Below are 27,995 nucleotides of genomic sequence, written 5' to 3' on the forward strand. Positions count from 1 at the left end.
TGCTGGTGCTGTCACTCGGAAATGCCACGGAGGAGACAAGCACCGACAGACAGAATTAAGCCCCAGGACGGCCTTCCCCGGGGAGCGGCTCTCATCTCTGCCAAGGGACACGTCTCAGAGATGCCAAGAGAGAGAGAGAGAGAGAGAGAGAGAGAGAGAGAGAGAGAGAGAGAGAGCGCGCGCGCATGTGCCCGGGCACACGCCAGCGGAGATGGTGGCAAACAAGGAAAGGGGCTCTAAACGAGGAAGCACTCATCCCTAGGCTCCCTCGCCGGAAACACAGCTCAACAGCGAAGGATCACAGTGACGAGGCCACGAGTGAGTGGACACTGCAGCTTAGGACAACCCGAGAGTCATGTCCCCCCGGAACCGTCCCCAGCAGGCAGTGGGCAGAGCTCCGACCCGTAACGGCGGGAAGCGATGAGCTGTGTGCTGGGTGACGGGGCAGGCGGGCGTTACCTTGCCGCACACGGGGCACCCGGAAGGCTCCTTCTTGTAGCGCACCAGGCTCTCCCCGCTGGTCTCCAGGTCTTCCCTCTTCACCCGCCGGACGCCTGGCGTGCCCACCGCCCGAGCGAGAGAGGAAATACGTGACATCGGTCAGTTCCGCTGCAGCCAGTGTCATTCAGAGGATGACAGTGTGAGACTCATGAGTGAGCGGGGGTGGGCGTCCCTGGGCTCTGACATGAGCATCAGCGCTAACCGCTGCGCACAGGCTCCCGGGAGAGAAGAGACTGCAGCAGCCTCGGTTCGGTGACAGGGCTCTGGCACCTGAAACCTCTGGGAATGCGAGGGCAGCGAGTGTTTTCCACTTCACGGCGTGGAAGGTTCTAGCGAACGACCTAGCGGTGTCTGCGCCCAGTGACAAGGCAGGCTTCTCGGAGACGGCTCTAAGTAGGCAGGCTTTTTACTAAAGAGGCTAACGCTCATCCTTCAAATTAAACCAGCTGAATTAGGGCCTCGATGCAGAGTCAGCTGATAATAAAACCCTATGGGTTTCAGACTTCGGGGCTTCTTGGGGTGCACAGAGGAGCCAGGAAAAACCAGTCAGGGCCCCCCAACGCCTCTGCCTGGATGCCGCTCCACGCACACGGTGGAGTGCTCACCTGTGCAGTTTCCGTTTTCTTCCTGCTTTCTCTCGTGTGGAAAGCACTTTGCCAGAGTGCTGAAAACTCCCCGAGGAACTGTAACGACTGCATAGCACTCACTCCTACAGAGCGTGTTTCCTTAGCTTTCCCTCCTGGGTACTCAGGACGTTCCCACTGTCCCCACAGTTCCCACCGACACCCCGAACCCTCCCTCGGCCCGAGCTGACTCCCCGCGGCTCGAAGACTCCATCGGATGGTGGCGGGGCGGACCTGCGGCCAGAGGGCTGGTGACAACACGCCCCCCGCCCCCACCGAGCCTGCCTGCGCGGTGCTCACCCTCCAAATGCCTCCGCTGGTGGTCCAGCATGACATCCTTGCGGTAGAACATCTTGTTGCAGACTTCGCAAGCGAACTTCTTGTCCCCGTGCTTCTTCTTGTGCTTGGAGAGGTTGCTGTTGGTGGAGAAGAATCTGAAACACATCTCACATTGGAACGTCTTGTCATCTGTCCAGAAAGCAAGCAGACACGGCAGCTTTTAGGTCAACGGCGGCGGATGCAGGCTCCGCGGCGCGGCCGTGGGAGTGGCAGTGGGCGTGGGTGAAGGAGATGCGCGAGGACCACGCGGCCAGGAGGCCAGGTCACCCGTGCTGCTGTCCAAGCATAGGCTGGAGGGCTGGTTCCCAAGATTCAGCTCACCTCCTCCTGCCCCAAGCCCAGCCACATCCTCCACCACACTCCTCGCCCCCATGGCATCCAAACGATTCTGCCCACAGTGCTCCCCTGGGAATGGGCCAGTCCCCACCTGCTCCCTCTGTGGCACTGCGCCCTCCCTCCAGGCACCAGGACGCCCCCTGAAGGCCTGCACTGGGTGAGCATGGGCAGCGGGCACCTGCATGGCGCCAGCACCCCTCCAGCAGTCTGTCCTTGCCCGGACCCCCTGGGCTCTCCCCTTGGTTCAGGGATCTCAGGGCCTCGTACCCAGCACAGGCCCCGACCCTCTCCGTGTTGTGCTGTGCTCTGCCCCTCAACCCACCCCCATCCAGGGATCTGTGCCCCCACAAGCCCTAAGGCAGCTCTCACTGCCCATGGCCCCGCCGGGTCCCCCTGCTGGTGGGCAGGACAGAGTGGGTCACGGGGGCATCCCCCTTCAGAGGGAGGCCTCAGGACACACCGTGACATCCTTGTCTCGGGCCTGGGGCTCCAGCCCGCTGACCTGCTCCTGGAGTCAGCAAACGTTTGCCAAACACACAGATCACTGAGGCTCACACAGCCCTGCTGCTTCCTACCCTGAATCTGATGGCTTCTCACTGTGCTGTGCACGGAGCCCTGGTGCGTTTAAATACCCCCTGCTCCCTCCAAACACACCCCCCTACACACACACACAGGGTCTCAGACACACGTGGGCCACACCGTCCTCTGTGGGGGCCGGCCTGGTAGGTGGATGTCCTGCAGCGCCCCCTCACACAGCCAGTGTGACACCAACATGTCCAGGCGGGTGGGGGGGGGGGAGGTTAGGTGACCCCGATGCACAGCCCAGGTGCATCTACATGATCCCCTGTACACACACTCACACGTATGCAGTATGTGTGCTTAGTGTGCAAAACATGTTCACGCTTATTTCAGTGGCTATGTAACAGTGCACTTGGCCCCTTTACCACAGTTTACTGCATTGTTTTCCATATTGCAGATAACTCAGTGACCTCCCCTTTCTGCTCAATCTCCTGAGCACGGCTTCTTAGGGTGGGACCACCAGTCCAAGGGCGTCTGCATCTGCTTTGTGGAGGCCACACGGTCCCTGGGCTGTCCCACCAGATCACAGAGACCCCACCCTCCCCGCGCCTGCAACACCACCCAGTGAGCCCCCCTCCCGGGCAGGTGCTCACAGCACAGGTGAGCCGCCGCCCCGGGCAGGCGCCCCACTAGCGTGGAAGGTACAGCGTGCCCGTGGCTTCAGCTTTCTCTCTCACGAGGCCCTCCAGCATATGGTGAGAAATCACCTGCAACTATTCCCGGCTCATCTGCTCAGGGAGAAGGAGTGGGCAGGGCTGTGGGCACGTCCCTCACTCAGGGTGGGTTTCCTGTGTGGCATCCAGTCACCAGGTTAGGAATGCAGATGGGCATCTGGTTCCAACAACAACTCTCTCCACCAACAGCCCTGGTGGCTTTGGGGTCTACATTTATCTCTCTATATAAAAGCCTAAGCAACAGAACGACCAAATGACAGGTTGACCGGTTGCTATGATGCACACTGACCACCAGGGGGCAAATGTCCAATGCAGGAGCCGCCCCCTGGTGATCAGTGTGCTCCCCCAGCCAACCTCCCACAGCTGGCCAACCTCCCGCGGCCCCCCCCCCCCCCACTGGCCAGCCAACTTCCCACAGCCCCTCTCGCCAGCCAGGCCGAGGGACCCCATCTGTGCATGAATTCGTGCACCGGGCCTCTAGCACTTTAATAAAATGCAGTGGCTGAGAACAGATGTCTATCAGTTGGGATCTGTGAGGGTGTGGGCGCAGGGTCATCCAGAGATAAGACAGCAGATTTCCAGGGAGCCGACCTGCATGGGAGCCTGGATGTGAAGCTTTGCTATTCACTAGCATAGTCTGATGGTCAAGGGCATTCAGGGACCACTCAGAAGAGTTATACCCACACCTGTCACACCCGGGGCAGGCCCTGCTGAGAGGAAGCATGAGAAAAATCCAGAAGACGATACGTTTCAAAGTTTCTCCCTCCCCTGGGACAAATTCTTGGCTTAATGGCCTATGGAAGACACACATTTTCTTATGTGAACACATAAAAAGGCGTAACAGTATGCGAATGCTGCATTTGGCAAATAAGCTCCCTATCAGGCTCATCTCTTACTTTCCATCAGAACTTGTACCCTTTGAAAGAGCCTCTCAGGAAGGAGAAGGGGCATTCCAGCTGCCGCCGTTACTTCCATGTGACGGAGGAAAGGTCTGCTTTGTCAGAACTCTGGCCGCGGTGCAGCCCGGGGCTCCGCCTCCTGTCACTTTCGGCTTCACCCGTGTCCAGAGAGACGGCTCCAGAGGACACCTCCTCTTCCTGGACCCTGAGTCCCTCCCCGAACACCGGGCGGGTGCCGCTCCTGCTCCGGACCCCTGGCAGCCGCCCCGTTCCTGCAGGCACGCAGACCTGCGAGCGGCCGCATGGGCGTGGTCCGACTCAGAACAACAGCCCAGGCTAAGGCTGGCTGACCGCGGGCGCAGCACGGAGACTGCGGGGGGACCTGCCGGTCTGGGGCAGCGGGGTGCAGGCTCAGGATGTGGGTGTGCGACACAACGGAAGTCCGTCCGAAAGCTGCCAAGGCCACTTAGAGCCGGAGACACAGAGGCTGCGGAGCAGCTGGCGCTCGGGTGAAACAGGACCTGTCTGCCACTCGGAACAGTCCCGCCATGGGAGCGAGGCGCCATGGACGGGACACGCCAGGCGGGACCCTCCCACACGACAAACACACACACACAAACGAGCCAAGCAGGGTCCCAGCGGGCGCTGCCGGGCAGGCGCCGGCTGCGGAGGGAGGGGCTGTGGAGACTTGGCTAAGGCCGGTTCAGGGTCCCCGGAGCCCCGCCTGACCAGGAACCCGCACAGAGATACAGGGACGCACACAGAGGGTCGACAGGAAGGGTTCGGTATCGCAGGCTAACCTGGTAGGTCGCTAAGCCGACTGCCACGGGTCCCCCCCTCTCCCGGGTGTGCTAGGGTTCCTGGAGAGAGGGAGAGCGCAAGTCACCCACGGAGCGCAGGGGCGAGCGGTGGGGGCGGGGCGGGGCTGTCCGTGGGCTGGGCGCCTGAGCCACTGCCTCCTGCCGGCCGCGAGTATGTCTACGGCACCTGTGCCTGCCAGCTGCCAGCTTGCCCAGAGACAGGGCCCAGCACGCTTGCCCGGGCCCAGGGAGGCCCCCGCAGCGCGGGCTCGTGGCAGCATGAGGAAACGAGGGTCCCTGTCACTCCTGGAGACTGGCGGACAGAAGTGGACTCAGGACAACGTGGTCTGGACACGGGCAGCTCCATGCAGAAGGGAGGGTAATGGATCCCGAAGCCCCTGCCGACGAGTGGGAGACATCACTCCTGCAGGCAGCACCCACCCACCTCCCGCTCTCACGTGGTCCTAGCACAGATCCGACACGGCTGCTCGCCACCACGCTCAGCGAGGTGGCATGCGTGGAATCTCACACGTGGGGCATGTGTAAGAGGGAGTGGGGACATAAGTTCCTTTAGACACAGGACGTCTCCATCTGTCTCCAGGCCAGCTAATGACTGCTCGGAAGCAACACGCGTGGCGGGGTTATCTGTGACCTCTACCTTGACCCCCTCCTGCTGTCCCCCAGCTCCCACCCCGTCTCCTGGGACTCAGGGCCGGGGCCGGCCGCTCACCTGTCCTGCAGTTGTGGAACTCCAGCGCGCTCTCGATGCGGAAGGTCTTCTCACAGGTGCCGCACCGGTACCTGTACTCGCCGTCCACCTGGGCAGAGGGCAGCGCGTCAGAGAGGAGGGGGAGCCCCGGGGAGGCTCAGGCAGAGCGAGCTCCCGGATGAAACATTCTAGCACCTTCCACGGGTGTGTGGTTTACGACGTTTCTCTCCTGCTCTCCTGCTCCGCTGAGGAACATGAAGCATTTTCACTCTTCCCGCCCCATTGCCCTAGAAAGAGCACCCCATACTCAGGCCCCCGCCCAGCCCGAGGGCCACCGGCCCCCGCCACTCCTCCAGCTCCTGTCCGCGCCAGGCCGGGCCACCTGGGTGCGTCCAGAACCGCGGGGCTCAGCGCTGTGGTCCTCTCCTCTCTCCTGGCTCTCACTTCCCTCCCCAGCCTGACTGCTCGGTCCGTGGCCTGCTTCCTCCATAGCTGTGGGGGGATGGCGGCTGCGCCCACCTCGTTCCTGCTGTGCTTGTAGGACACGTGCTGCTTCAGACTCTCCTTCCGGCTGAACAGCTTCGCACACTCCTCGCACTTGAACAGCTTGTCCCCTGCGGAGCCGACAAGAACAAGCCGATCCACGACTTGTTCGGCCGGAGCCACGCGCGCCCCGTCCCTGAGCGGCTGGCACTCACCGTGCGAGCGCACGTGCCGGCTCAGGTTGCTGCTGTTCTGGAAGACCTTGCTGCAGGTGCCGCACTGGTACACCCGCCGGTGCTCCCCCAGCTGCCGCACCAGCTTCCGCCGGATGCCGTGCCGGGCGGAGAGGATCAGACTCCTCTTGAGAGTGATGCTGCTGCTCTGATGATGCGGGAACCTGCCGGGTGGGAGGGGAGCGGGAAGACAGGTGGGACACTGAGTTCAAGGTTACAGTCATCTTGGAAGGGGTCCTTCCAAATCGTCCCAGCACGATGGGAGAAGGGGGCCAAGCTCGGCATCGCCCGGAGCCGGGGCACCGGAAGGAGGGGCACCAGGCACACATCTGACGGCGCCTGCCTCTGGCCACCAGGAAGCGTCACACGGGACGTGCGCTTCGGCTGGAGCAGCCAGGGCCCTGCAGCTGTCCTCACAGGCCCGGCCTCCGCTGTCTTATATTCTCCCTGATCCTGATTTTTACAGTGTCTTCCGCTGTGTGTTCCTGACTGTTCCCATGGAAACTCTCTGGCCACTCAGACAGACTGTAAATAAGTAAACAGACAACAGCCTTCAGACATGACTTTGGTTTCAGTATTTCCACAGGATTCCAGCCTACCAAGGACCAGGCGCACTTTGACAAAAGTAAGAGGACCCCCAAGAGAGCTGGTGGAGAAAAAACTGCCACCAGCTTATTCAGCGTCAAGACAATCATTTCCTAAGAATGACAACAGAATACAAGTATTGTCTTTGTCCACTGAAAGAAAGAGAAAACACAAAGTAAGGAATGCAGATACAAAACTGCTTTATAACAGCAGCAATATTTGAGCCCACCCCCCACTGTCACCCACCCCCAGATCCCCATTCGCCATCAGTGATCAGAGCCTGACAACAGGGGAAGGGACCAAGAGGTGGTCAATGCACCTTACAGCGACTGGTCGAGCGGTCATTCTGGTCATTCCATCAATTGGTTGATTTGCATATTACTCATATATATATTGGGGGGGGGGGGCAAGAGGGGAGGCAGCCCAGGTACCCACAGAAGCAGGAATGGATAAACTAATTGGTCCATACCACCGTGAATGTTACTCAGCCTGAAAAGGGAGGACATTCTGACCTAGGCTACCCTTCGATGGACCTTGAGAACATCATGCTGAGTGAAGTAAGCCCATCGCAGAAGGACCAATACTGTGTGATTCCACTTACACAGGCACCTAGGGTGTTCAGATTCACAGACAGGGGCTGGGGGTCGGGGGATAAGGAATAACTATTAAATAAGTATGGAGTTTCACTTTAAGGAAGATAAAGATAGTGAATGTAAGTAACCCACTGACCTATACTCTTAAAGCTGATCATGATGGTAAAGTTCATGTTATGTCTACTTTACCACAATAAAAGTATTTCTCACACTGTTTGCACGGTGGACGCACCATTAAGCTCCTGGGTCCAGAGTTTCTGCTGCTTGCTCAGAAACACACTCATCCGCTTCCACCACGAGAAGCACACCCCTCTCCCCACGAATCCGCTGCCCCCGCCTCCTGCCCCGAGCGCAGAGGCAGGACTCACTTGGGCACTGAGGTGGCCTCGCTGGTGGTGGTGGCCAGCTTCCCCAAAACCAGCTCCATGATGTGCTGGTCCGGCGCTGCAGGCACCGGCTCGTCCGGTGGCACCTCGGCGATGATCTCTGCCACGTGCTCTGTGCGGACAGAACGGGACCGCCACGTCACAGCTGGCCAGGGGACTGAGCACAGCCAGCCAAAGCGGTACGCCCAGGGCACCGCAGCCGGGCCAGGCTTACATGGTTAACAAAGGAAAGGAAGACTAGATATTCTAGAACCTACATGTTTATCTGTATATACAGAAAATCAAGATGGTATTCATAACTCAAAACTCGGTTATACATTGTGATGCTTTTTTAAAACCACAGCAGTCCGAGCACTATTTCAATCCCTCAGCATACCAACCCAAAGCAAAACATTTTCACACATATTGGGATCTTAAATGTATTAAATTAGGGGTGTCAGAGACTTAAAGATATTAATTTTGATATTAGACAATCCAACCTGAATATGTCCAAAAGCAGGTAACTGCAAGCACAAGAGACAAGTATGACATAACCACAATTATAGGGATCTGGGTCCGAACCTCTGGACAAACCAAACGGGGGAAGATCACACATGAAAATTAGCACTGGTCCTCCCACCTGCCTCCTACATGCCTTCCTAATGCAACTAACCGCTAATGAACTCATCGCCGAAGAGGGTCCTGCCTCTGCACTGGCCCTGGCCGGTGTGCAAAAGGGAAACTGTGCAGGAAGTCTAACCCCTCAGACCTCGTCAGGTCCACAGAGCATAGCCTGCTGGTCACCTGCTGGCTCCGCCCCCAGGCCAGCCCTCACCTGCTGGCTCCGCCCCCAGGGTCAGCCCTCACCTGCAGGCTCCGCCCCCGGGGCCAGCCCTCACCTGCAGGCTCCGCCCCCGGGACCAGCCCTCACCTGCAGGCTCCGCCCCTGGGGTCAGCTCTCACCTGCTGGCTCCGCCCCCAGGCCAGCCCTCACCTGCTGGCTCCGCCCCCAGGCCAGCCCTCACCTGCTGGCCCCGCCCCCAGGGCCAGCCCTCACCTGCTGGCTCCGCCCCCAGGGCCAGCCCTCACCTGCTGGCCCCGCCCCCAGGGCCAGCCCTCACCTGCAGGCTCCTTGTCTTCAATGATGACCAGTGGCTGTTCCGGTTTCTGTTCTGGTTTCGAGGCTCTGGGTTTCCTCCCCCTTCGAGGCTTTTTCTTCTGCTCTTTGGTGGAGGTGATGCTCTTGGGAACTGCAGGAGGCTCCCCCCGAGGCCCCTCAGGTTCCCTCTCTGGAGCCCCTTCCTGCTGGCTGGCCGCGGGGAGGCTTTTGGTTTGTTCCAAGTGACCCAACAGATGCTCTGCAGGAGAGGGAGGCGGGCGCACAGGGGCGGGAGGCAGCTGGTCAGTGTCCGCTCCCTCCCCACTGCTTGTTTCTGTTTTCAACTTTACTTGCTAATAGTGTGCCCTCTGCAGAGGTAACCTGCATTCCCACTGCTTTTGAAAAGAAAGCATTCCCATCCACAACTAGTTTTTAAAGTCAGTCAGTGAGAAGCGCAGGGCGGTTCTGTACAAATGGAAGCCTGCGCACACACGCACGTGCGAAGGGGCAGTGGAAGGCATGTCAGCATGTCTCTCTCCATGGTGACAGTCTAGGCAATTTTGCTTCTCGTCTTTAAGCTTATTTGCATTTTCTAATTTTTCCACAATACGTAACAGGATTACTTAAAAACGTAACCTCTAAGAGGAAAAGAGCAATGTTCAATTTGTGATAAACACCATGTCTTTAAAAACACTGCATAAAAGCAAAAAGACAAAAACTGGGCTTTGTTTTCAACTGAAGAAGGCCTCAGAGGCCTCCCAAGACAAGAAAACTGGACGAGAGTGGCCAGTCCCCCTGAAGGTGAGTCCAGCACAGCCCAGCCGCACAGCAGGAAGGAGGGAGGACTGGCGGGAGGTGGACTGATGCACCAGATGACGGAAGGCACCTGGCACTCACGGGCCCAGGACTCATTCTTCCTATTGGAAAGCTCCACTGGGAGGACTCAGGCGCTGTATGAAGTGGCCGCTACGCCTTCATTTGTCCCATACGGAGGGGCACTGCTGGGTGAGTGCCCTCAAGAATGAGGGAGAAAAATAAAATTACACGCAGACACAGTGCTGTGTGACACATGTCAGAGGAAGGGTTTGGCAGTTCAGCCGCACAGAACAAGGCAACAACGAGTGCGCCTGGCTGCCAACACTTGGAAAGACGAGACAGAATACAGAGCTCCCGCCCCCACTGCAACACACTGCAACACACTGCTGAGCTTACGGGCATCTCGTGATGCCAGATACGCAGAGGCGCTTCAAGCCAGAGTGTAAAAGCCGGAGCGGGGGAGGCACTGGGCTGGGGAGGCACTGGGCTGGGGAGGCACTGGGCTGGGGAGGCAGTGGGCTGGGAGGCACTGGGCTTGGGAGGCAGTGGGCTGGGGAGGCAGTGGGCTGGGGAGGCACTGGGTGGAGGGGAGGCAGTGGGCTGGGGAGACACTGGGTGGAGGGGAGGCAGTGGGCTGGGGAGACACTGGGTGGAGGGGAGGCACCGGGCTGGGGAGACACTGGGTGGAGGGGAGGCAGTGGGCTGGGGAGGCACTGGGTGGAGGGGAGTCACCGGGCTGCGGGAGGCACTGGGTGGAGGGGAGTCACCGGGCTGCGGGAGGCACTGGGTGCAGGGTCATTGACCTGAGGGAGGCACTGGGCGAGGCTGGTTCCCTGGCACGGCACGCAGGCCTGGGAGACAGGCTTGAGGCTCACTAAAGCAGGGAGCCTCGGACGCCATGCATTTTGCTGTCCAAAGGGATGGTGTGCTGGAGAGCCGTCTCAGTGGCCTCAGCAGAGGGCTTTCAGAACTCTGGCCCAACAGCCTGCCCCCCGGCCTGTCTTACCGTTCAGCAGCGGCAGCTCCAGGAAGGTGGCGGAGCACACTTTGCACACCCACGGGCTCGGCTCCGATTCCACCGGGGCGCTGCTGTCCGGGGTGCCTGCAGCTTCAAGAGAGAGACAAGGTGACCCTCCGCCATCCGTCTGTCCATGAAGGCCCAGCCCAGCCCAGCAGAAACCACCTGTCCTGCAGGCGGCAGTGACACAGCGATCGCTCGGGGACCACTTCCAATGGCCCCGGCGCCACTGTGCTCGGGATGTCCTCGTGTCACAGCTGAGGACACGGAGCTCCGAGAGCCGCAGCGGCTGAGGCAGGGACTGTCTCCAGTCGCAGAAACGGATCATCCTCCAGGAAGCCAGTCTAGGGCAGTGGTCGGCAAACTCATTAGTCAACAGAGCCAAATGTCAACAGCACGACGATGGAAATTTCTTTGGAGAGCCACATTTTTTAAACTTAAACTTCTTCTAAAGCCACTTCTTCAACATAGACTCACCCAGGCCATGGTATTTTGTGGAAGAGCCACACTCAAGGGGCCAAAGAGCCGCATGTGGCTCGAGAGCCGCAGTTTACTGACCACGGGTCTAGTGGGACCAGGCCCATCCTTCATACAACCTCGAGGGAAAAAAATGCATCCTACAGACAAAACCCAATTCCCCCGTCTCTCATCGGCTCGCACAACAAGGGGCTCAAACAGCCGTCAGTGTGCCCTGGGCCTGGGGCGGCCACCTCGCCCAGCGCTGCCCACCACTCTGTGCAGAGATGGGAATACTCTGTAACGCGCTGTTCGGGCAGCGGCCACACATGCTTGTGTCCCCAAGAAACTGAAGTCTTACACCCACTTAATCTGGATTTGGGTCTGAATGGCCCCCGGGGCGGGAGGCTGCTGTCCTGCAGTGCCTCCAGTTCTTCCCTGCAGAATCCCGGGGGCTAAGAAGGGAGATGACTGGGGTCCATGGAGGACAGAGGGAGGCCTTGACTTTGAGGAGGGGAACTGCAGCTCCTTTAAAAAAAATTACGGGTGCTCTCATGGGACCTAAATGTTGGGGTCCTGATCTTCTGGCCCAGCCTGGTCTCCCTAACCCTGCCTGGCTGATCAGAGCTGGACCGAGGCCATAAGCCATCAACACTACGTCCGCTCGCTCACTATACAGCTCATGTGGACACACGTGGGCCACTTGCACAGCAACGCCTGGGCCCTGAACTGAATCACCCAGAACTGAGAGTGCTCATGCACTTGGCATCGGGGGAAAGGCGGGCAGAGGCAGCGCAGGGGGCCTGGGCAGCCGCTATGTCACTAGCTGGCCCATGGGCCTGGCACACACAGGTGGGCGTTACCTCAGGCCCCGGGGAAAGGCCTACCTGCGAGTTACCAGCACGGACAGGGCTACATGATCACTCAGCAGGCAGTGCTCTCAGGAGGAAGAGAAATAAAGAATCCCACTAACCACATAGGTAAGAGGAGTCAATCACTTTCCATGCATTTCCAGAAATATCTGCTTGCCATTTGTCTCAAACAGAAAACCATAAAAAGTATTTCTAAAATGTTAGAGTACCTAAGTTGCTTACTTATTTTCCCAACTCAAAGCCTTGCTTGGGGTGAGCCTGCCTTCCAGTTTATGCTGGTTGTCTGACATAATTATTAGGTTCCCCCCTCCCTCCCCCGCACCCCGTTCTCAGAAGCACAGAGGAGGAACTAGCTGCCCTCATATTCCTGACTGAGAGTGGTTAGGACTAATTTCATTAAAATCTATCGTCTCCAAAACCAGCTCCAGATGACAGAAAGCTCTCCAGCAGATAAAGACACAGGACAACGGTAACTCCGCTAAGTGGCACCAGGCTCTGCTTTGGCCTTGACCCTGAGAGTCGTGAGGGGTGTGCCATCGTCCAGGACACAAATGACAAGGTCAGCCTCGAACAACCCAAATGCTGACATGCCGTCTGGCTGCTCCCAGGCACACAGGGCGTCAGCTGCCTGTGCCACGAGGAATCAGGCACCAGGAGACCAGGTCAGAAGAGCTCGGTGACCCTGGACAGGCCAGCAAAGCCTGGTGCCAGTCGCGTCCTGGGGTCTCTCGGGGCCATGGAAAGGACCCGTGCCACCAAGATGCACAGGCAGGAAAGATTTTTTAAGGTGAAGACAGCATGTTATTTATTTATTTAGTCACTCAGCTTTTATTTGTTTATTTTTCCTGGACCCTGGTTTGTCAGATACGCACTATGATTTGCTTTTCCAATAGAAGCATCAGGGTTGAGCCAATCACACGTATGACTGTCACGGGGTATTTCTTTGCACACACACACACGTGTGCACACACAAGTGGATGCACACACCCCGGTTCTGGAGGAGGCTGCAAGGTGACAGCCCCACCCGGGAGCCAGATTCCTCCGTCTCCCGCGCTGGGACCAGGGCAGGCTCCTCACCTCCCTGTGGCCGGTTTCCTCCGCCCAAACCAGGGACAAGCACAACCTCAGAGACGAGGCTGAGTCACCGTGCGGAGAGCGCGGAGGACTTACTGCAGCAGAGCTGAGGGGTACAACCTCCCGCCAGCAGGCGTCTGGCTCCGGGGTGGGCTCTGTCTACCAGCTGGATATTTAATAAACAGAACAACAGGCCCGGACAAGGGGGTCAAGACCACCCCACCGTCCTCCCCAGGCACAGCCAGCTCGCCAGCACCATTCCTCACTCACGCCGGCTTCCCGGGTGCAGCCAGGAGGCTCCCACGTACCGTGGACGCCCGCGCAGGCCTGCTTCAGCATGGGCTTGTCCATCTTCTTGGCGTAAAAGGCCGCGTACCACACGCGCAGCTCCGTGCCCGGGGGGATGTCCCGGGAGGTGGTGAAGTACACGTCGCTGCCGTGCTGGTAGGCCGTCAGGTTCTGGTGCTCGGGCTCCACCGCCGGCCGCACCAGCATCATCCAGTTGCAGTCGTCCTCGTTGGAGGTGTCGAAGCACACGGGGTGCCCATCCTTCTGGAACACCTGAGGGGAGCACGCCCGCCAGGGGCCGGGCCGGGGAGGATCCTGTTACCCACTGTCTGCGTGTCAGCATGTGTGCGTGTGTGCGTGCGTGTCAGCGTGTGTGTGTGCGTGTGTCTGTGTGTGTGTCAGCGTGTGTGTGTGTGTGTGTGTGTGTGTCTGTGTGTGTCAGCGTGTGTGTGGGGAGGCGCTAAGCAGTTTAGACGGTTCTACTGTGGAGGACACATGAAGCTCTGCACTGGTCCTGTTTACAGTAGCTCCGAGGGTCTCACACAGGTCAGGCTGGTCATAGGCAACAGACAGCAGTGGACACAGTGCAAGATCCAGGTGTCCAGGGAGAGCCGAGTTCTACTGGATAGGCGGGCCTGGAACATCAGAGCTCCACCCCTGGTCCAGGCACCACGGGGACACGAGTTCTATGCAGAAACGGGAACACCTGATGCTGAGCTGTGGTCTAGGTGGGGACCTGGGCAGTTCTATGAGTGGGCCCAGGTGGTACAAGGAAACCTGGGGTACACTCCTAGGCCAGGGGCGTGCTGAGTATACCCTGAGGTACACTCCCAGGCCAAGGGTGTACTGAGTATACCCTGAGGTACACTTCTGAACCAAGGTGTACTGATAATAACCTGAGGTACACTCCCAGGCCAAGGGTGTACTGAGTATACCCTGAGGTACACTTCTGAACCAAGGTGTACTGATAATAACCTGAGGTACACTCCCAGGCCAAGGGTGTACTGAGTATACCCTGAGGTACACTCCTGGGCCAAGGTGTACTGATAATAACCTGAGGTACACTCCCAGGCCAAGCGTTCCCATGAGACCTGCGGTCTCTCATGACTGAGCTGGGAAGAGGGACAGCTGAAGTTTACCCCCGGAGTGAGCACAGAACATCCGAGTCCTTCTTTTGGTCCAGGTGGCACAGGACACCTGAGTTCCACTCCCTGTCCAAGTGTCACAGCCGAGTTTCCCTCCTCGCACACAGACCACTGGCCTCTGCGCCTCGTCCAGGCACCATCGGACACTGAGCTCGGAAGATGGGAATCAGAATGCCTGCGCTCTACCTGGCCCAGGTGGGAACTGGGACACCTGGCTCAGGTGTCAATGTGACACCTGAGTTCCACCACGGCCCAGTTAGGAACCGGGATGCTGGAGTTCTCCTCCTGGCCCAGGGGCCTCTGGGATATCTGAGCTCTGTGCCTGGTCCGGTGCCGCTGACTCACCGGAGCTGTACGCATGGCTCAATGGGAACTGGGACACCTGAATTCTATGCCTGGTCCAGGTGTGCCTGGGCACCTGAGTCCCACATGTGGCCCAGGGGGAATGGGACACTGAGCTGTACCCATGGTCCGATGGGCATCAATCAGGACACGTGAGCTCTCCTGGCTCTATCCCAGGGTGCTCAGCGGCCTGAGCCAAGACCCTCGGTCTTCATAGGGTGCCCTCAGCTGCAAACCAGCACTGATCCTTGCGGGTTAAAGGCAGGCAGGGAGCAGGCGGAGAGACCTGAATATTCTGAAGTTCACAGTAACCACGCTGCTCCTGGCCCCTATTTCCTGATGCCTGTGACTTCCTGCCTGGAGGAAGGAGTCTCTCCCCTCTCCTGAGCGTTTTCTTTGGGGGCTGGAGGCCCCTCTGAGGATGGAGCCCTCAGGGGAGGGTGGAAGGGCCACCAGGTGCCCAATGACCCCCCTGGTGTGGACTGCGCTCCCCATGGGCCCGCCCTCCCTCCCTCCGGGCACACAGGTGCCAAGGCTGAGCCTGTGCTGAGAACAGCTCATGCCAGACCCAGACCTTCAGACGGAGTCGCTGAGAGAAACCAGGACGGGCACAAAGGACTGTTCAGAGGGGCTTGTGGCCCGGGTCCCCGGAAGGAGAGCAGCCGACAGCCTCGCTTCCTCCCGTCCCCCTCTTTTCTGTGAACATCACGTGCCTTTCCTTCCCCCGCCGTGCCGAAATCTGCCTCGCAAGGTCACGTCTCCAAGCCACACACCTGAGGTTACCTACTTCATCTCTGGCCCTGAACGTGACCTCTGCTCGGGGTCCTTGAGCAGAGTGTCCTCTGTGGTTACCTGCTGCCCCAGCGCCCTGCCCCTCCCCTGTCCAGTTCCCGGGCTCGCTGGGGGCTGGGCCGGGCTGGGCCCAGGACAGAGCCGTGAGCAGCATGGGTCCTGGCCCCTGGAGCTCCCACGGGTCTTACTCTCCGCTGCTAAGCCCTCCCTGCTACTCCCAGTTCGTTTTTCTCTTTCTCATAAAAGCTGTCCTGTCCTGGTGATGGATTTTGAGAGCTGCCACGCTTTGTACCAGCATCTCTGCGATTCCTCAATCAGACACCTTCCTTCAGAAAGAGCTTGCAAGTACATGCGCTTGCACAGGTGTGAGGGCAACTATTAGTCTGACACCCTCTGTGACAAGAGGCAGAAGGGTCACCTCCTCCGGCTGCCACGCCCCCTGGTGGGAACAGAGGCGGGGCACCGTTTGGGGCTCCTCCTGCAGACACCTCAAACCCGCTAGCTCTCTTCGGTGTTTGTGGAAGTGGAAATGGCAGGAGCGGCCTTTTGTGGAAACGGTCTGTGAGCCCCTGGCACTGGGTGGCGGTGTGCCCCTCGCACGGAGGGCGGTCGGAAAGCACGGCTCCCAGCGCCTGGCACAGCCTCACCTTCAGCGGGAAAGCGGACTCCTTCTCCCACTTGGCCACTCTCCTCGACTCGAACGGACCGAACTGCGTCCGCTTGACGAGCTGCGTGACGGCAAACACGCCTTCGGCTCCGTCTTCCAGCCGTCGGATTTCCAAGTTGGAAGGAAGGGATGACCTAGACATGGAACAAAAGGAGTCCTTGCGCCGGCCAGTGTGGCTCGGTGGTGGAGCACTGACCTGTGATCCAGGAGGTCACGGTTCGATTCCTGGTGAGGGCACATGCCCAGGTTGCGGGTTCAATCCCCAGTGTGGGGCGTGCAGGAGGCAGCCCATCAATGCTTCTCTCTCATCATTAATGTTTTTATTTCTCTCTCCCTCTCTCTTCCTCTCTGAAATCAATAAAATATATATTAAAAAAACACACACAAAAAAAATAAATCGAGTCCCTGAGTGTCATTGGCTGGGGCAGCCACTCACACCAGGACATAGAAGGTTCTGAGAGATGGACAGCTGGCTCTCACGGACCACCCGGGGCACAGGATGGAGGCCACTCACTGAAGGACGTGACCATCCTGCCCACCAGAGATAGAGCCGACACTTCGGTGCTCCAGGTGCGGGGGTGACGGCCAGCAGGATGGCCAGGACGCCTCTCAGCGAAGCACAGTCCAGGGAGAGAGGACTACGGCAGCTTCGGGACGAAGTGCCACGTGGAAAGTCCACGAGAAAGACAGAGAGAGCCACGCATTTCAAAGGCCAGAGGAGGCTTCAGCTGGGCCGAACCGCCCGTTTCACGGAGGGTGGGTGCGGGCTCTTTAAGGGAAACAGGAGAAGGTCCAGGGGTGCTGGAGGAGAGGGCACGTGGGCCGGGACTCCAGCGCCAGCCCAGCCAAGGGCGGAGGGTCCTACTGCGGGACAGACAGCTCCCAGCGGCGCTTGTGGGCACAGACAGCGCTGGAGGTTTGGGGGAGCGCTGATCCAATCTCTACTTTAGGCACGGATATTAACATTAACCCCAGTGAGGAAAAGGAAAGAAAGAAAGAGGCTGGGAAACCAGTTGGGAGGCTTCTAGAAAACAGCCCCGGTAAGACGAGGCCAGGGCCTCCAGTGCCGGCACCAGACCTGTACCATGAGCACCGTGATGTCACAGGCACTGCTATTCTGTTCCATCCACAGACGAGGCAACGAGGTGCAGAGAGAAGGCCTCATCCACGGTCAGTGCTGCCGAGTGTCACTCAGCCCTTGCTCCGCCCACGTGACACGCCCCCACGGGGACACACGGCATGGCAGGGCCACAGAGCCTCCTGCCTGGATCTGCACGTGCTTTTCCAGAAGCTGCCATGGCTCTGCCTTGCCACCCGCACTCACTGCTGCCTCCACCCCACCCCACCTTGCCCACCTGACGGTAGGATGGCGGCCTTCTTTCGGGCCACGGGGAAACCGTGCGAAGAGACCTATAACTTGGCCGTGGCTCCTCAGCCCATAGACCAACCCAACTGATCTGTTCTTCCATAGACCGTCTGGGTCAGTGTGGCTGCTCAGAGCCATGAATGAGACAGACATCCCTCTGAAGCCTGACACACGTCTCCGCTCCTCCTGGCGGCACGCCACTCAGTTCACAGGGGGAGGGAAACCACAGGGCCCTGAGCTGAGGACGGTCCTTCTCACTGCAAGCCAGTCCCGCCTTCCTGCAGATGTGAGACCGCCAGGCCCTCCCCCAGCCAGGCCCTCCCCTCAGCCAGGCCCTTCCCCAAACCCAGACCCTCCCCGCAGCAAGGCCCTCCCCCTCCCCACAGCCAGGCCTTCCCCTCAGCCAGGCCCTCCCCTCAGCCAGGCCCTCCCCGCACCCAGGCCCTCCCCACAGCCAGGCCCTCCCCTTCCTGCAGCCAGGCCCTCCCCACACCCAGGACCTCCCCACAGCCAGGCCCTCCCCTTCCTGCAGCCAGGCCCTCCCCACACCCAGGACCTCCCCACAGCCAGGCCCTCCCCTCAGCCAGGCCCTCCCCGCACCCAGACCATCCCCGCAGTTGACACGCGGACAGGACAGCCCCGTCAGACAGGCAGCACTTGTAAACGCAGTCAGAGGCGCTCACTCACCTGGCCCTGCTCAGCACAAAGGAGTCTTTGACCATGACCACCGGGCCCAGCTCAGGACACTCAGAGTCGTGGTACTGGCTGCAGTCCTCACACCCTGCAGACAGACGGCCCGTGTCACCAGGAGGACCCTGCTCGGCTCCGAGCCCAATGGGGGTGACCGAAGCGCTCCCCACAAACAGAGCAGTGCAAACGCAGGACGTGCCCAAGGAGAAGGCCCAGCTCCATGCGCACGAGTCCCCTCGGTGGTGACGGAGAATGAGAGCTTCCCGAGGAAGGACAGTGAACGAGAAGGCACCCAGTTCGCCTTTCACCACCCACCTACCGCATCGCAAGCCCCTTTCTAGGCCCTGGGGTTACTCTGCTGCACCCCCGCCGCCCCCTGCGACGTGCGCTTTGCTTAAGGTGACCAGACGTCCCGCCTTTGGCAGGATTGTCTGGCCAAAAGCGGGACGTCTGGTCACCTTAGCTTTGCTGGGAGTTTAGAGATGAGCCTGTTAGAGCTACACCTGGCAACACGTGTCCCATGTAATAAATCGTGTTTTTTAAAGCAAGTCAAGTCATCGCAACTGAACAAGAAACGGCTCTTCTGTCTGATAGAGACCAAACGCGGACGTGGCTTTGCCGGAACGGCTGGCACCACGTCACCACACGCAGATGTGGCTCTGCCCGGACAGCCGGCGCCACGTCACCACACCGCGGGCCCAGGCACTCACAGATGAACATGATCTCCTCGCTGCCATCCTCCGCCATCGCCGGCACCTGTCGGGCACGAGAGGGAGAGCGTTAGTGACGGGCTTTCTGCTGAAGGCGCCGCGCGCTGGGCTGTAAGGCACAGGTGTGTGTGTGTGTGTGTGTGTGTGTGTGTCCCCTTTACGGTGGGAGGGGGCTGGGCCTTGACGTGTGTTCTCACTCAACATAACGTCGTGTTTCATAAAAGCCATCGAGTTGACTGGCCTCTGCAAGGAAGCCTTCGTGAATTCACACGTCCATCTTTTTACGGTCGCCGTGTTTCCGTGGGTAAAGTAAACACACCACCGTGTGTTAAAAGCCGCTTTCACACGGTCACTTTTTCCTTCCTCACTGGACTGTGACTTCGCCCAGGGCGACCGCTGCCGCCTGGGGCCCGAACCCAGGAGCCCGGCTCTCCCGGGACTAAAGCAACCGGGACCTCGTGCAGGGGTCGCCCCTGCTCCCCCCAAAACCTGTCAGATCCCGTCCCTTCCGTTCCCTAGTCATCCTCCAGGCACAGCTCAGAGTGACCGGCACAGAGGCAGCTGGGCTCAGGCCCCCACACGTTTCAGGGGGACCTGCACCTGTCAGCTCCAGAGCCCGCTTCCGGGCAGAGAAAACGGAACGTGAAGGCTCAGCTCGGCAGCCGTGGGAAGCACGCAGTGCGACGCCACCCCATGGTGATACCCTCTCCCCCCCTCCATCCCGGATGGGCCAGCCCCGGCACCCTTCCCGCATCCTCCTTGTGGTCGGAGCCTCGCTGCTGTGCATCCCTTTGGGGAAAGGGTGCAGCCGGGCACCTCCTGAACGTTATCCCACAAGCCTCCGCCCCAGGAGCTTGAAGAACGAAACGCAGACAACGCAGAGTCCAAAGGAAAACGCTCTCTGCCGAGCACGCGCTTCCGTCGGCAGAGAACAGAACTTCCCTGCGGCCGAGGGAACGGACACGGGGACAGACAGGCAGGGAGATGGGGCTTCCATTGGCCCCCAAATGCCAACGCAATAACCAGGGTGTGTTTCTTCCCAGCAGTCTCCACGGCCTCCCAGGGCCACGCCCCACCTTCTCCCACCGGGAAGGCGGCTCTCCCTGCTCCACCCTGGCTGGCCCCCCCTTTCCACACTGCCGGGGTTCTTCTGGGACAGGGGTCTGGTCGGCAAACCTTGGCTCGCGAGCCACAGGCGGCTCTTTGGCCCCTTGAGTGCTCTAACGCCATGCCTTCAAAATAGACTCACCCGCGCCGAAAACTGACTTCTGCACACGGGCCACGAGGTTTCAATCGCACTGGACGTGCGCGCCCGCACGTGGTGTTTTGTGGAAGAGCCACACTCAAGGCGCCAAAGAGCCGCATGTGGCTCACGAGCCGCCTACAACATGAGCCCAATCATGTCACTTGCCAACCCAAAGCTTAACAGCTTCCCACTGTTCCTGGGACCAAACCCAAACCCCCAGCCTCCCCTTCACTGGCCCTCTGGGCCACCACGGCCCAGCTCCTTCCTGCCTCCAGGCCTCCCACACTGCTCCTGTGCCTGGACCCCCTCCCCATGGCTGCCGCTGGCCAATGCCTACTCATTCTTCTGTCACTTCTTCTGGTCTCATGTAACTGTCACTTCTGCGGGGAGTGTTTCTGATCCCAACTGGGCCCTTGTAACACTCCCTGGAAGCGCCCTGCACATTCCCTTCACCGGTTTTCATCGCTGGATCACAAGTGTGTGCTGTTTACCTAGGGCTCTCCCCTCACCGGACCTGGAGGCCACCAGGCGGGAACCAGCAGCACCAGCAGCACAGGTGGAGACTGCTGGGAAGAAACACACCCTGGTTATTTCGTTGTGGAATAGCTCTCAGGAGGTGCCAGGCTGCACCAGGTGCTAGTGGACTGGCCACCTCTCCCGCACGCCAGCCCTCACCCACTCTGCACATGACCCTCCGAGTACAGCAGGGCCCACATAGCTGCTGACTGGTCCGCCAGATAACAAGAGCTGGTCGGAAAGTTTCAAATCCTTCATCTGTACAATGTATGCCACTAAGTTAGAAGTTGGTCAGATTAGCAGTGCGATCTGGAAATTTTATTCGTTTCAAGTAAAAAGTAATCTTCACTGCCGTGGAAATAAGGTCATTTAAGGGTTTCCTGCTACGCACACTGGGAAGACAGTTTAAAAAGAAACCTGTGCTAATCAACAAATCCTGCAAAGCAATGACGCTCTCCAGGAAGGGCAGCCTTTCCAGCAAGTGCACCCAGAGAACATTCTATCAGCTCTAGTAAGACAGCACCCCTCCCGCCCAGGCACTCCGGGCCACCCCACCACCAAGCTGCGCTACAGCACTGCCTCCCCTGGAGCGGCAGGACAGGCGTGACCTCCCCCCACGGCCCGCTGCAGGGCAAAGGGCGGTCTGGGCCTCTGGGAGGACACCGAGGGGCAGCTGGGAGGACCCAGACTTGGCCAAACAAATATGTCCTCAGCTTTTGCCTCTGGAAGAAGCGAGCAAGTGCCTCAGCTCCCTACACGTTCAACAAAGAGGGAAAAATCTACAGCAGCGCTTCCCTGAAGGGGAAGGTGGCTTCCAGGTTCCACAGTGGCCACCTGCCCAGGGCGAGCGTGTGCCATCCCGTGCCATCCCTCAGTGACGGCTGTGCTGACCCAAACCTCAGTGGGCGGTACAGGGGCTGGCTCCTCTCCGAGCTGAGAAGTCCCCCCCCCCGGCAGGACTGAGATGGGAAGAGGCCCCGCCGCCACCCGCAGCGTGGAAAGCCCAGAAATCTCAGACCATTGCGAGCGTGGCACACATTCTCTGTAAAAGCACGGTGTTTTCCCAGGACGCCAGCCCCGGGGAGCACCAAGGCCTGCGCTCACCCAGCAGCACCCTGAGAAGCCGAAGAACAACCCCTTATCCCAGCGCAGACCTCGCACCCAGGCCCCGGCACACAGGGCTGAGCCAGCGTCAGGGAGGGCGAAGGAAGCCCGGGCCCGCTCGACGGCAGAATGTGCACAGGCCATTTTTAAAAGATCATTTAAGCCCTAACTGGTTTGGCTCAGTGGATAGAGCGTCGGCCTATGGACTGAAAGGTACCAGGTTCGATTCCGGTCAAGGGCATGTACTTTGGTGGCAGGCACATCTCCGGTAGGGGGTGTGCAGGAGGCAGCTGATGGATGTTTCTCTCTCATCGATGTTTCTAACTCTCTATCCCTCTCCCTTCCTCTCTGTAAAAAAGCAATAAAGTATATTAAAAAAATAATAATAATAAATAAGAGATCATTTAATGGGCATGTGACTACTCTAGTCCCTCCTGTGCACACAGTACTTGTCTCTCTGGGACTAGCTTATTTCACTCGGCATCATGTCCTCAAGGTTCCTTCACGCTGCAGCGTGTGCCAGAAAGTCCTTCCTTTTTCTTTTAATTTATTTTTTATTTTTTTTAATATATTTTATTGATTTTACAGAGAAGAATTGAGAGGGACAGAGAGTTAGAAACGTCGATGAGAGAGAAACATCGACCAGCTGCCTCTTGCACACCCCCCACTGGGGATGTGCCCGCAACCAAGATACATGCCCTTGTCTGGAATAGAAACTGGGACCTTTCAGTCCGCAGGCCGACGCCCTATCCACTGAGCCAGACCAGTTAGGGCCGTCCTTCCTTTTTAAGGCTGAGTCGCATTCCATTGTCGGGATGGAGCAGTTTATCTGTCCTCTATGGCTGGCCCTGGGATTGCTCCGAGGTCTCACTACGGTGCTGACTGCTGCTGGGGACGGGCGTGCACGCACACCTCTGTGAGCGCCTGCCTGCAGTCTGTGGGGCGCACACTCAGAGGGGGGCTGCGGTCAGAGGGCAGCTCTGCGTTTGGTTTGTGGAGGACCCTCCGTGCCGTCTTCCATGCGGCTCCCCCACTCGCCATCCCACCAACAGCGCCCGGAGCCCCGGTTCTCCACCTCCTCTCCCACTCGTGTTAGTTCCTCGTTTTTTTAAAAAGCAGCAGCCATCCGAATGGACGGGAGGTGGCAGAAGATTACTTTTTAACGTGATCTACAGGGGCTGGGCTTTAGAAAAGGCAATCGGCGTTGAGACGCTGGAAAATGAAAACTCCCTCATTTTAAAACACAGGCAGCCAACAGTGAGGACAGAAACCAGCACTTTCCAGGAGGCTGCTGAGTGAGTGACACGAAGGTCCTTTCCTCTGTGAGCTGGCGGAGACGTCCCGGGCCACCCCTGCCCACGTACACGGCACAGGCAGGCAGAGGGCCACGGGGCTGCATCCTGACCTGTTCCACTGGCCTGGCTGACGGGCCAGAGCCTTTTCGGGGTGCAAAGCAGCACTGCCCGGGAGACGTGCAAGGTGAGCCACACAGGGAAGACTGGCCTGGCTGTTATTACGTTTTGAAATATTACAGATTCACAGGAAGTTTCAAAAATAGCACCGAGAGGTCCCGTGTGCCTTTCACTCTGTTTTTCCCAAGGCTTGTGCTTACGTAACTATGTATATAACACGGAAACGCTTACATAACGGCAGCACCAGGAACACTGGCCTTGGCCCCGCGCATGTGCACCTGCTTCTGTGTATTTTATCACAGGTGCAGGCTCACGCGACCAGCACTGCCGTCCGGATTCAGGACTGTCCTCCTGCTGGGAGGACCTCGATCTGTGTTGTCTTTAGTCACCTCCTGTTCCCTGCCACCCGACTCCATCAGTCATGTTTCAGTTCAGGAATGCCATCGAAATGGACCCAAACAGTGTGTGACCTTCAGAAACTACTTTTTTGGTTTGTTTTTTTAACTCAGCAAAATGCCCTTCAGACCCACGCAGGCTGATGTGTGTCCGAAGAGTCCGTTCCTTTTCGCTGCTGTGTAATATTCCACGGCACAGCCCAGCCCCTCCCCCACTGAGAACACAGGACCTCCCCCCGATTCTGTCTACTATAAATAAAGCCTCTACACACAACCGTACATAGGGTTTCCTGTGGACATAAGTGGTCATCCCTCCGGGAAAATGCCCACAGATGCATCTCTGGCCACGTACTGAGTGGGTACTGGTAAATGGAAGGCAGCAGGAAACGAGGAGGACTACATAGGAGATGAACTGATTCCATAAAAAAAAAAGCCACAGGAACGAGTCTATAGGACACTGTGGTTGTCACTCATTCATAGGGTCACCAGGAGTCAGAGCTGCGTCAATGCCACATAATACACAAGTTAAGTGGATGTTTCATTTTGTGGTTTTTTTTTTAATGTGTTTTTATTAATTTCAGAGAGAGGAAGAGAGAGGGAAACATCAATGATGAGAGAGAATCATCGATCGGCTACCTCCTGCATGCTCCCTACTGGGGATTGAGCCTGCAACCTGGGCATGTGCCCTGACCAGGTATCAAACCGTGTCCCCCTGGTTCATGGGTCGATGCTCAACCACTGAGCCACACTGGCCGAGCTGTACGGTTAGTTTTTAAAATCCAGTCCCCCCACCTCCTCACCAGCGTTTGGTTCAGTTTTGATCCTGGCCACTCTCACGGAGGCATAGCGGTCTCTTCAATGGTTTCAATCTGCATTTCCTTCCCTAACGGCAATGGGATTAAACACCCCTCAATGTGCCACCATTTGGAAATCCTCTTCAGAAAAACGTCTCTTGGTGTCTCCTGCCCATGTTCCAGTCGGGCTGCCTGGGTTCCGGTTGCTGTTTTCAAAGTTCCTCTGCATCGAGATCCTCTGTCAAATACGTGGTTTGCGAATGTTTTCTCCCCGGTGAGGGCTTGTCTTCTCATCCTCGCCACACGTGTGATGAATCCAGCTGCCCCGTTTTCCCACTCTGGATGGTGCTTTTGGTGCCATACCCGAGACCTCTGCACTGGGCCCCACGTCCCAAAGGTTTTCTCCTGCATTCCTCAGAAGAGACTTTCCTTTTTGTGTTTTACATGTAAGTCTAATATCCGAATTGGTTTAATATTTGGATAAGATGTGAGGTTACAGTCCCAGGTCATTTTTGTGCTTAGGGATGTCCAATTGCATCAGCACCACTGAATGGCTTTTGCACCTTTGTCTGCAACCAGAAGGCACGTTTGCGTGGGTCTGTTCCGGGCTCTCCTCTCCGTTCTATGGATTTCTGTGTCTATCCTCCCGGCACCAGTCTTGGCAGAGCTCAGGCAGTGCAGTCTTGGATGCCATCACTTGACGGGAAGTCTTATAATTGCGTAGACTGGTTCCCCTGCTTTTTCAAAATCCCTTCACCCATTCTGGTCCCTTGCCCTTTCATATAAATTTTAGAACAATCCTGTCTACAAAAATTCACGCCAGGATTCACATATGTCATTGTGGTAACATTTTACTTAACAGAACATATCCCAAGTATTATCATTTCAACGTGTGATTCATATTACAACTCATTTGTCATTTCCTGAGTAAGACTTGGAAGTCCGGGCAGTGTGTTATATGTCGAGCCGCTTCTAATGCGAGCAGCGGCATCTCAGAGCTCATCCGCCAGCCAGCCCTGGCTGCGAGGCATGGGATACTCTTAACCAACACAGACACGCCCCCTGGATGCATGCCCTCATGACACTATGAAAAGATTAAAGAAAAAAGTATTGAAGGGAAAACACACACAAAAAGAAGAGCGACTGTCACTAACGTGCTGCAGAACTGTTCTGAAAGGTGGTCTGTGAGGGCCACGGTGGGGAAGCAGGTGGGGAGAGATGGGTTTGTGACCCGTAAAGTTGTGACACACTGCGATTTCAGGGCTCCTACCTTCTCACCTTTGAGTGTTGCATTTTTAATTCTTATTATTGTAGAGAACAGCTCACTTTCTTACATGCTCTCCCTTCCCCTCACTCCCCAATATAAAGCTCGCCACCTGTCACTGTTTATGCCCCTCCCTTTCCCTCCTGCCACACTGAGCCCACCATGAGTGCAGAACCAGAGGCTGGCGTGGCTGGGCCCGGCCTCAGGCTTGGTGACTGGCTAATTCCCAGAGCCACCTACTCTGACCCACCGGCTCCCAATCCAGGATGGAGAGCAGAGGTGGGAAGCAGAGAGTCCCCCTGCGAGTAATCCTAACGGGACCGAAATGGAAGGGTGGGCCTCTGCCGCTACGACACACACCCCGCCCCGCCTGCAGCTGCCTAACTTCAGGGAGCGTCCAGCTCCCCAACAGGTGCTGTGCCCGGACACGGGCGTCGGGAGCGGACGGCACCTGAGTGGCCTGGCACATACCTACGTGGTCCACACCAGCCCCTGGCTTCTGAAGCCACCTCTCAGGGCAAGGCCTCAATGGACAGAGCAGTGGCTCTTCATCCCCATGCTCCCCTCCGCTCCCATCTGAGATCACTTTTATCCTAACAATGGGAGTGGCTGTAAAGCATGTGCACAGCCTGAGAGGCCCAAAGCGCCCCTCCCCCCACCGTTCTCCTGACCCCCGTTCCCAGGTCCACTCTCTCCTGTCCTTGGGCTTTTCTGCTACATCTACTTCCACATCTCGAAATAAACAGGCTTCTACTGAGGGCCCCTACCTTCTCAACTTCGGGCGTTGCGTTTTTAATTCTTATTATTGTAGAGAATAGCTCACTTTCTTACATGCTCTCCCTTCTGCGTGCTCCCCAACGTAATTCTGGTTAGATTAGTGCATGTCATATGATGACTCTGGAAATATTATCGAGGGCTCAATAAACTGCCCTATAGGAAACGCTAAAGTTCTTACTAGTACAATCTTCTAGGGGGAATTGATTTATTTCTTACATTTGCTTAGTTCTTGTTTGAACGCGATTTTAATTGTCGCCACAGAGTGTAGATTTTATGCTGTTTTCCCTTCACCATCGTTCGGAGTTCTTTGTTCTCTTGGTATAAACGGAGCCCGTTTCCTGAGGCCTCTTGCTTCCATTTTCTTGGTTTAGGCCTTTGGTCTGGGAGCACATTTTCCTGTAGTTTCCTTAGCACGGTGCCTAGGAGGTAAATCTTTTATGTGGACTGACAACGTCTGCAAATGTCTTTATTCTAATCCCACAGGGCGGCTGGTTTGCTTGGGCATATGGTGGTTTTTACACAAAACAAGGAAAGCAGATTCCATCGTCCTTCAACTTCCAGTGTTACAGCTGAGAAGTCTGATGTCTTTCCAGCCAGCAACCTTTTATATGTGACTCCCAAACCCCTGAATCTTTAAGAATTTTCATTTTAGCTGCAATGACCTCAAGTTTCATGGCCCATTTTATGTTGAGCACTGGCTGGCACCCAGGCACTCATGTCTTTCAGCCTGAAAAAAAAATTCTTTTTAAAAAATATTTTTATTGATTTCAGAGAGCAAGGAAGAAGGAGAGACAGAAACATCAATGGTGAGAAAGAATCGATTGGTCACCTCCTGCACGCCCCACACTGGGGATCGAGCCTACAACCCAGGCATGTGCCCTGACTGAGAATCGAACCATGACCTGCTGGTTCAGAGGTTGATGCTCAACCACTGAGCCATGCCAGCCGGGCCTGAAAATTTTATTGTATTATTTTTTTTTATTTCTTCCGTTTTTTTTCTATTTTCTTTCTTTTTATTGTATTATTTTTTTAAAATTTCTTCTGTCTTTTCCATCAAAGACAACGTCTACATTTCTGATTTTCACGTCTTGCTCTTTACGAGGGATTTCTGGGCAAAGAGGGGAGAGGGAGGTCTACACTCTGTCATCTGAAAAATGAAAGCTGAGGTAACATTAACTTTATTATGTTGATTAGAGCTTTAATTAGGAGTCATCTTTTTACTTTACAAAAAGAGGGGGGGGTGTGAGCACTGATTCTTATTCAATAACTAGAGGCCCGGGGCACGAAATTTGTGCACTTGGGGTGGGGAGGCTCCCTAGGCCTGGCCTGTGCCCTCTCACAGTCCAGGAGCCCTGAGTGAACCTAAACCAGCAGCCGGACGTCCTCAGCACTGCTGCGGAGGTAGGGGAGGCTCCCGCCACCATCCCTACACC

The 27,995-nt window shown here is 57.4% G+C and overlaps 1 protein-coding gene across 5 annotated transcripts in view; it reads right to left on the reverse strand.

Moving 5' to 3' along the window:
- The window catches only part of PRDM15 (PR/SET domain 15), a 49,907-nt gene that overhangs the window by 17,099 nt on the left and 4,813 nt on the right, over window positions 1-27,995 (reverse strand). For 2 of the 5 annotated variants that reach the window (XM_036444327.2, XM_036444328.2), the window contains exons 2-14: window positions 19,055-19,100; window positions 18,342-18,435; window positions 16,269-16,422; window positions 13,363-13,615; window positions 10,641-10,742; window positions 8,841-9,077; window positions 7,723-7,852; window positions 6,159-6,340; window positions 5,980-6,074; window positions 5,482-5,569; window positions 4,752-4,811; window positions 1,425-1,592; window positions 460-554 (exon numbers count right to left, since the gene is read on the reverse strand). In XM_036444327.2, the coding sequence (XP_036300220.1) occupies window positions 460-554; window positions 1,425-1,592; window positions 4,752-4,811; window positions 5,482-5,569; window positions 5,980-6,074; window positions 6,159-6,340; window positions 7,723-7,852; window positions 8,841-9,077; window positions 10,641-10,742; window positions 13,363-13,615; window positions 16,269-16,422; window positions 18,342-18,435; window positions 19,055-19,091 (1,695 nt within the window). In that variant the 5' untranslated portion in view covers window positions 19,092-19,100. Of the gene's footprint in view, window positions 1-459; window positions 555-1,424; window positions 1,593-4,751; window positions 4,812-5,481; window positions 5,570-5,979; window positions 6,341-7,722; window positions 7,853-8,840; window positions 9,078-10,640; window positions 10,743-13,362; window positions 13,616-16,268; window positions 16,423-18,341; window positions 18,436-19,054; window positions 19,101-27,995 lie in introns of all 5 variants that reach the window. The other 3 variants (XM_036444330.2, XM_045585260.1, XM_045585261.1) reach the window with 2 other exon arrangements.

This window comes from Pipistrellus kuhlii, unplaced genomic scaffold (genome assembly GCF_014108245.1).
Source record: "Pipistrellus kuhlii isolate mPipKuh1 unplaced genomic scaffold, mPipKuh1.p scaffold_m20_p_2, whole genome shotgun sequence".
NCBI lineage: Eukaryota > Metazoa > Chordata > Mammalia > Chiroptera > Vespertilionidae > Pipistrellus > Pipistrellus kuhlii.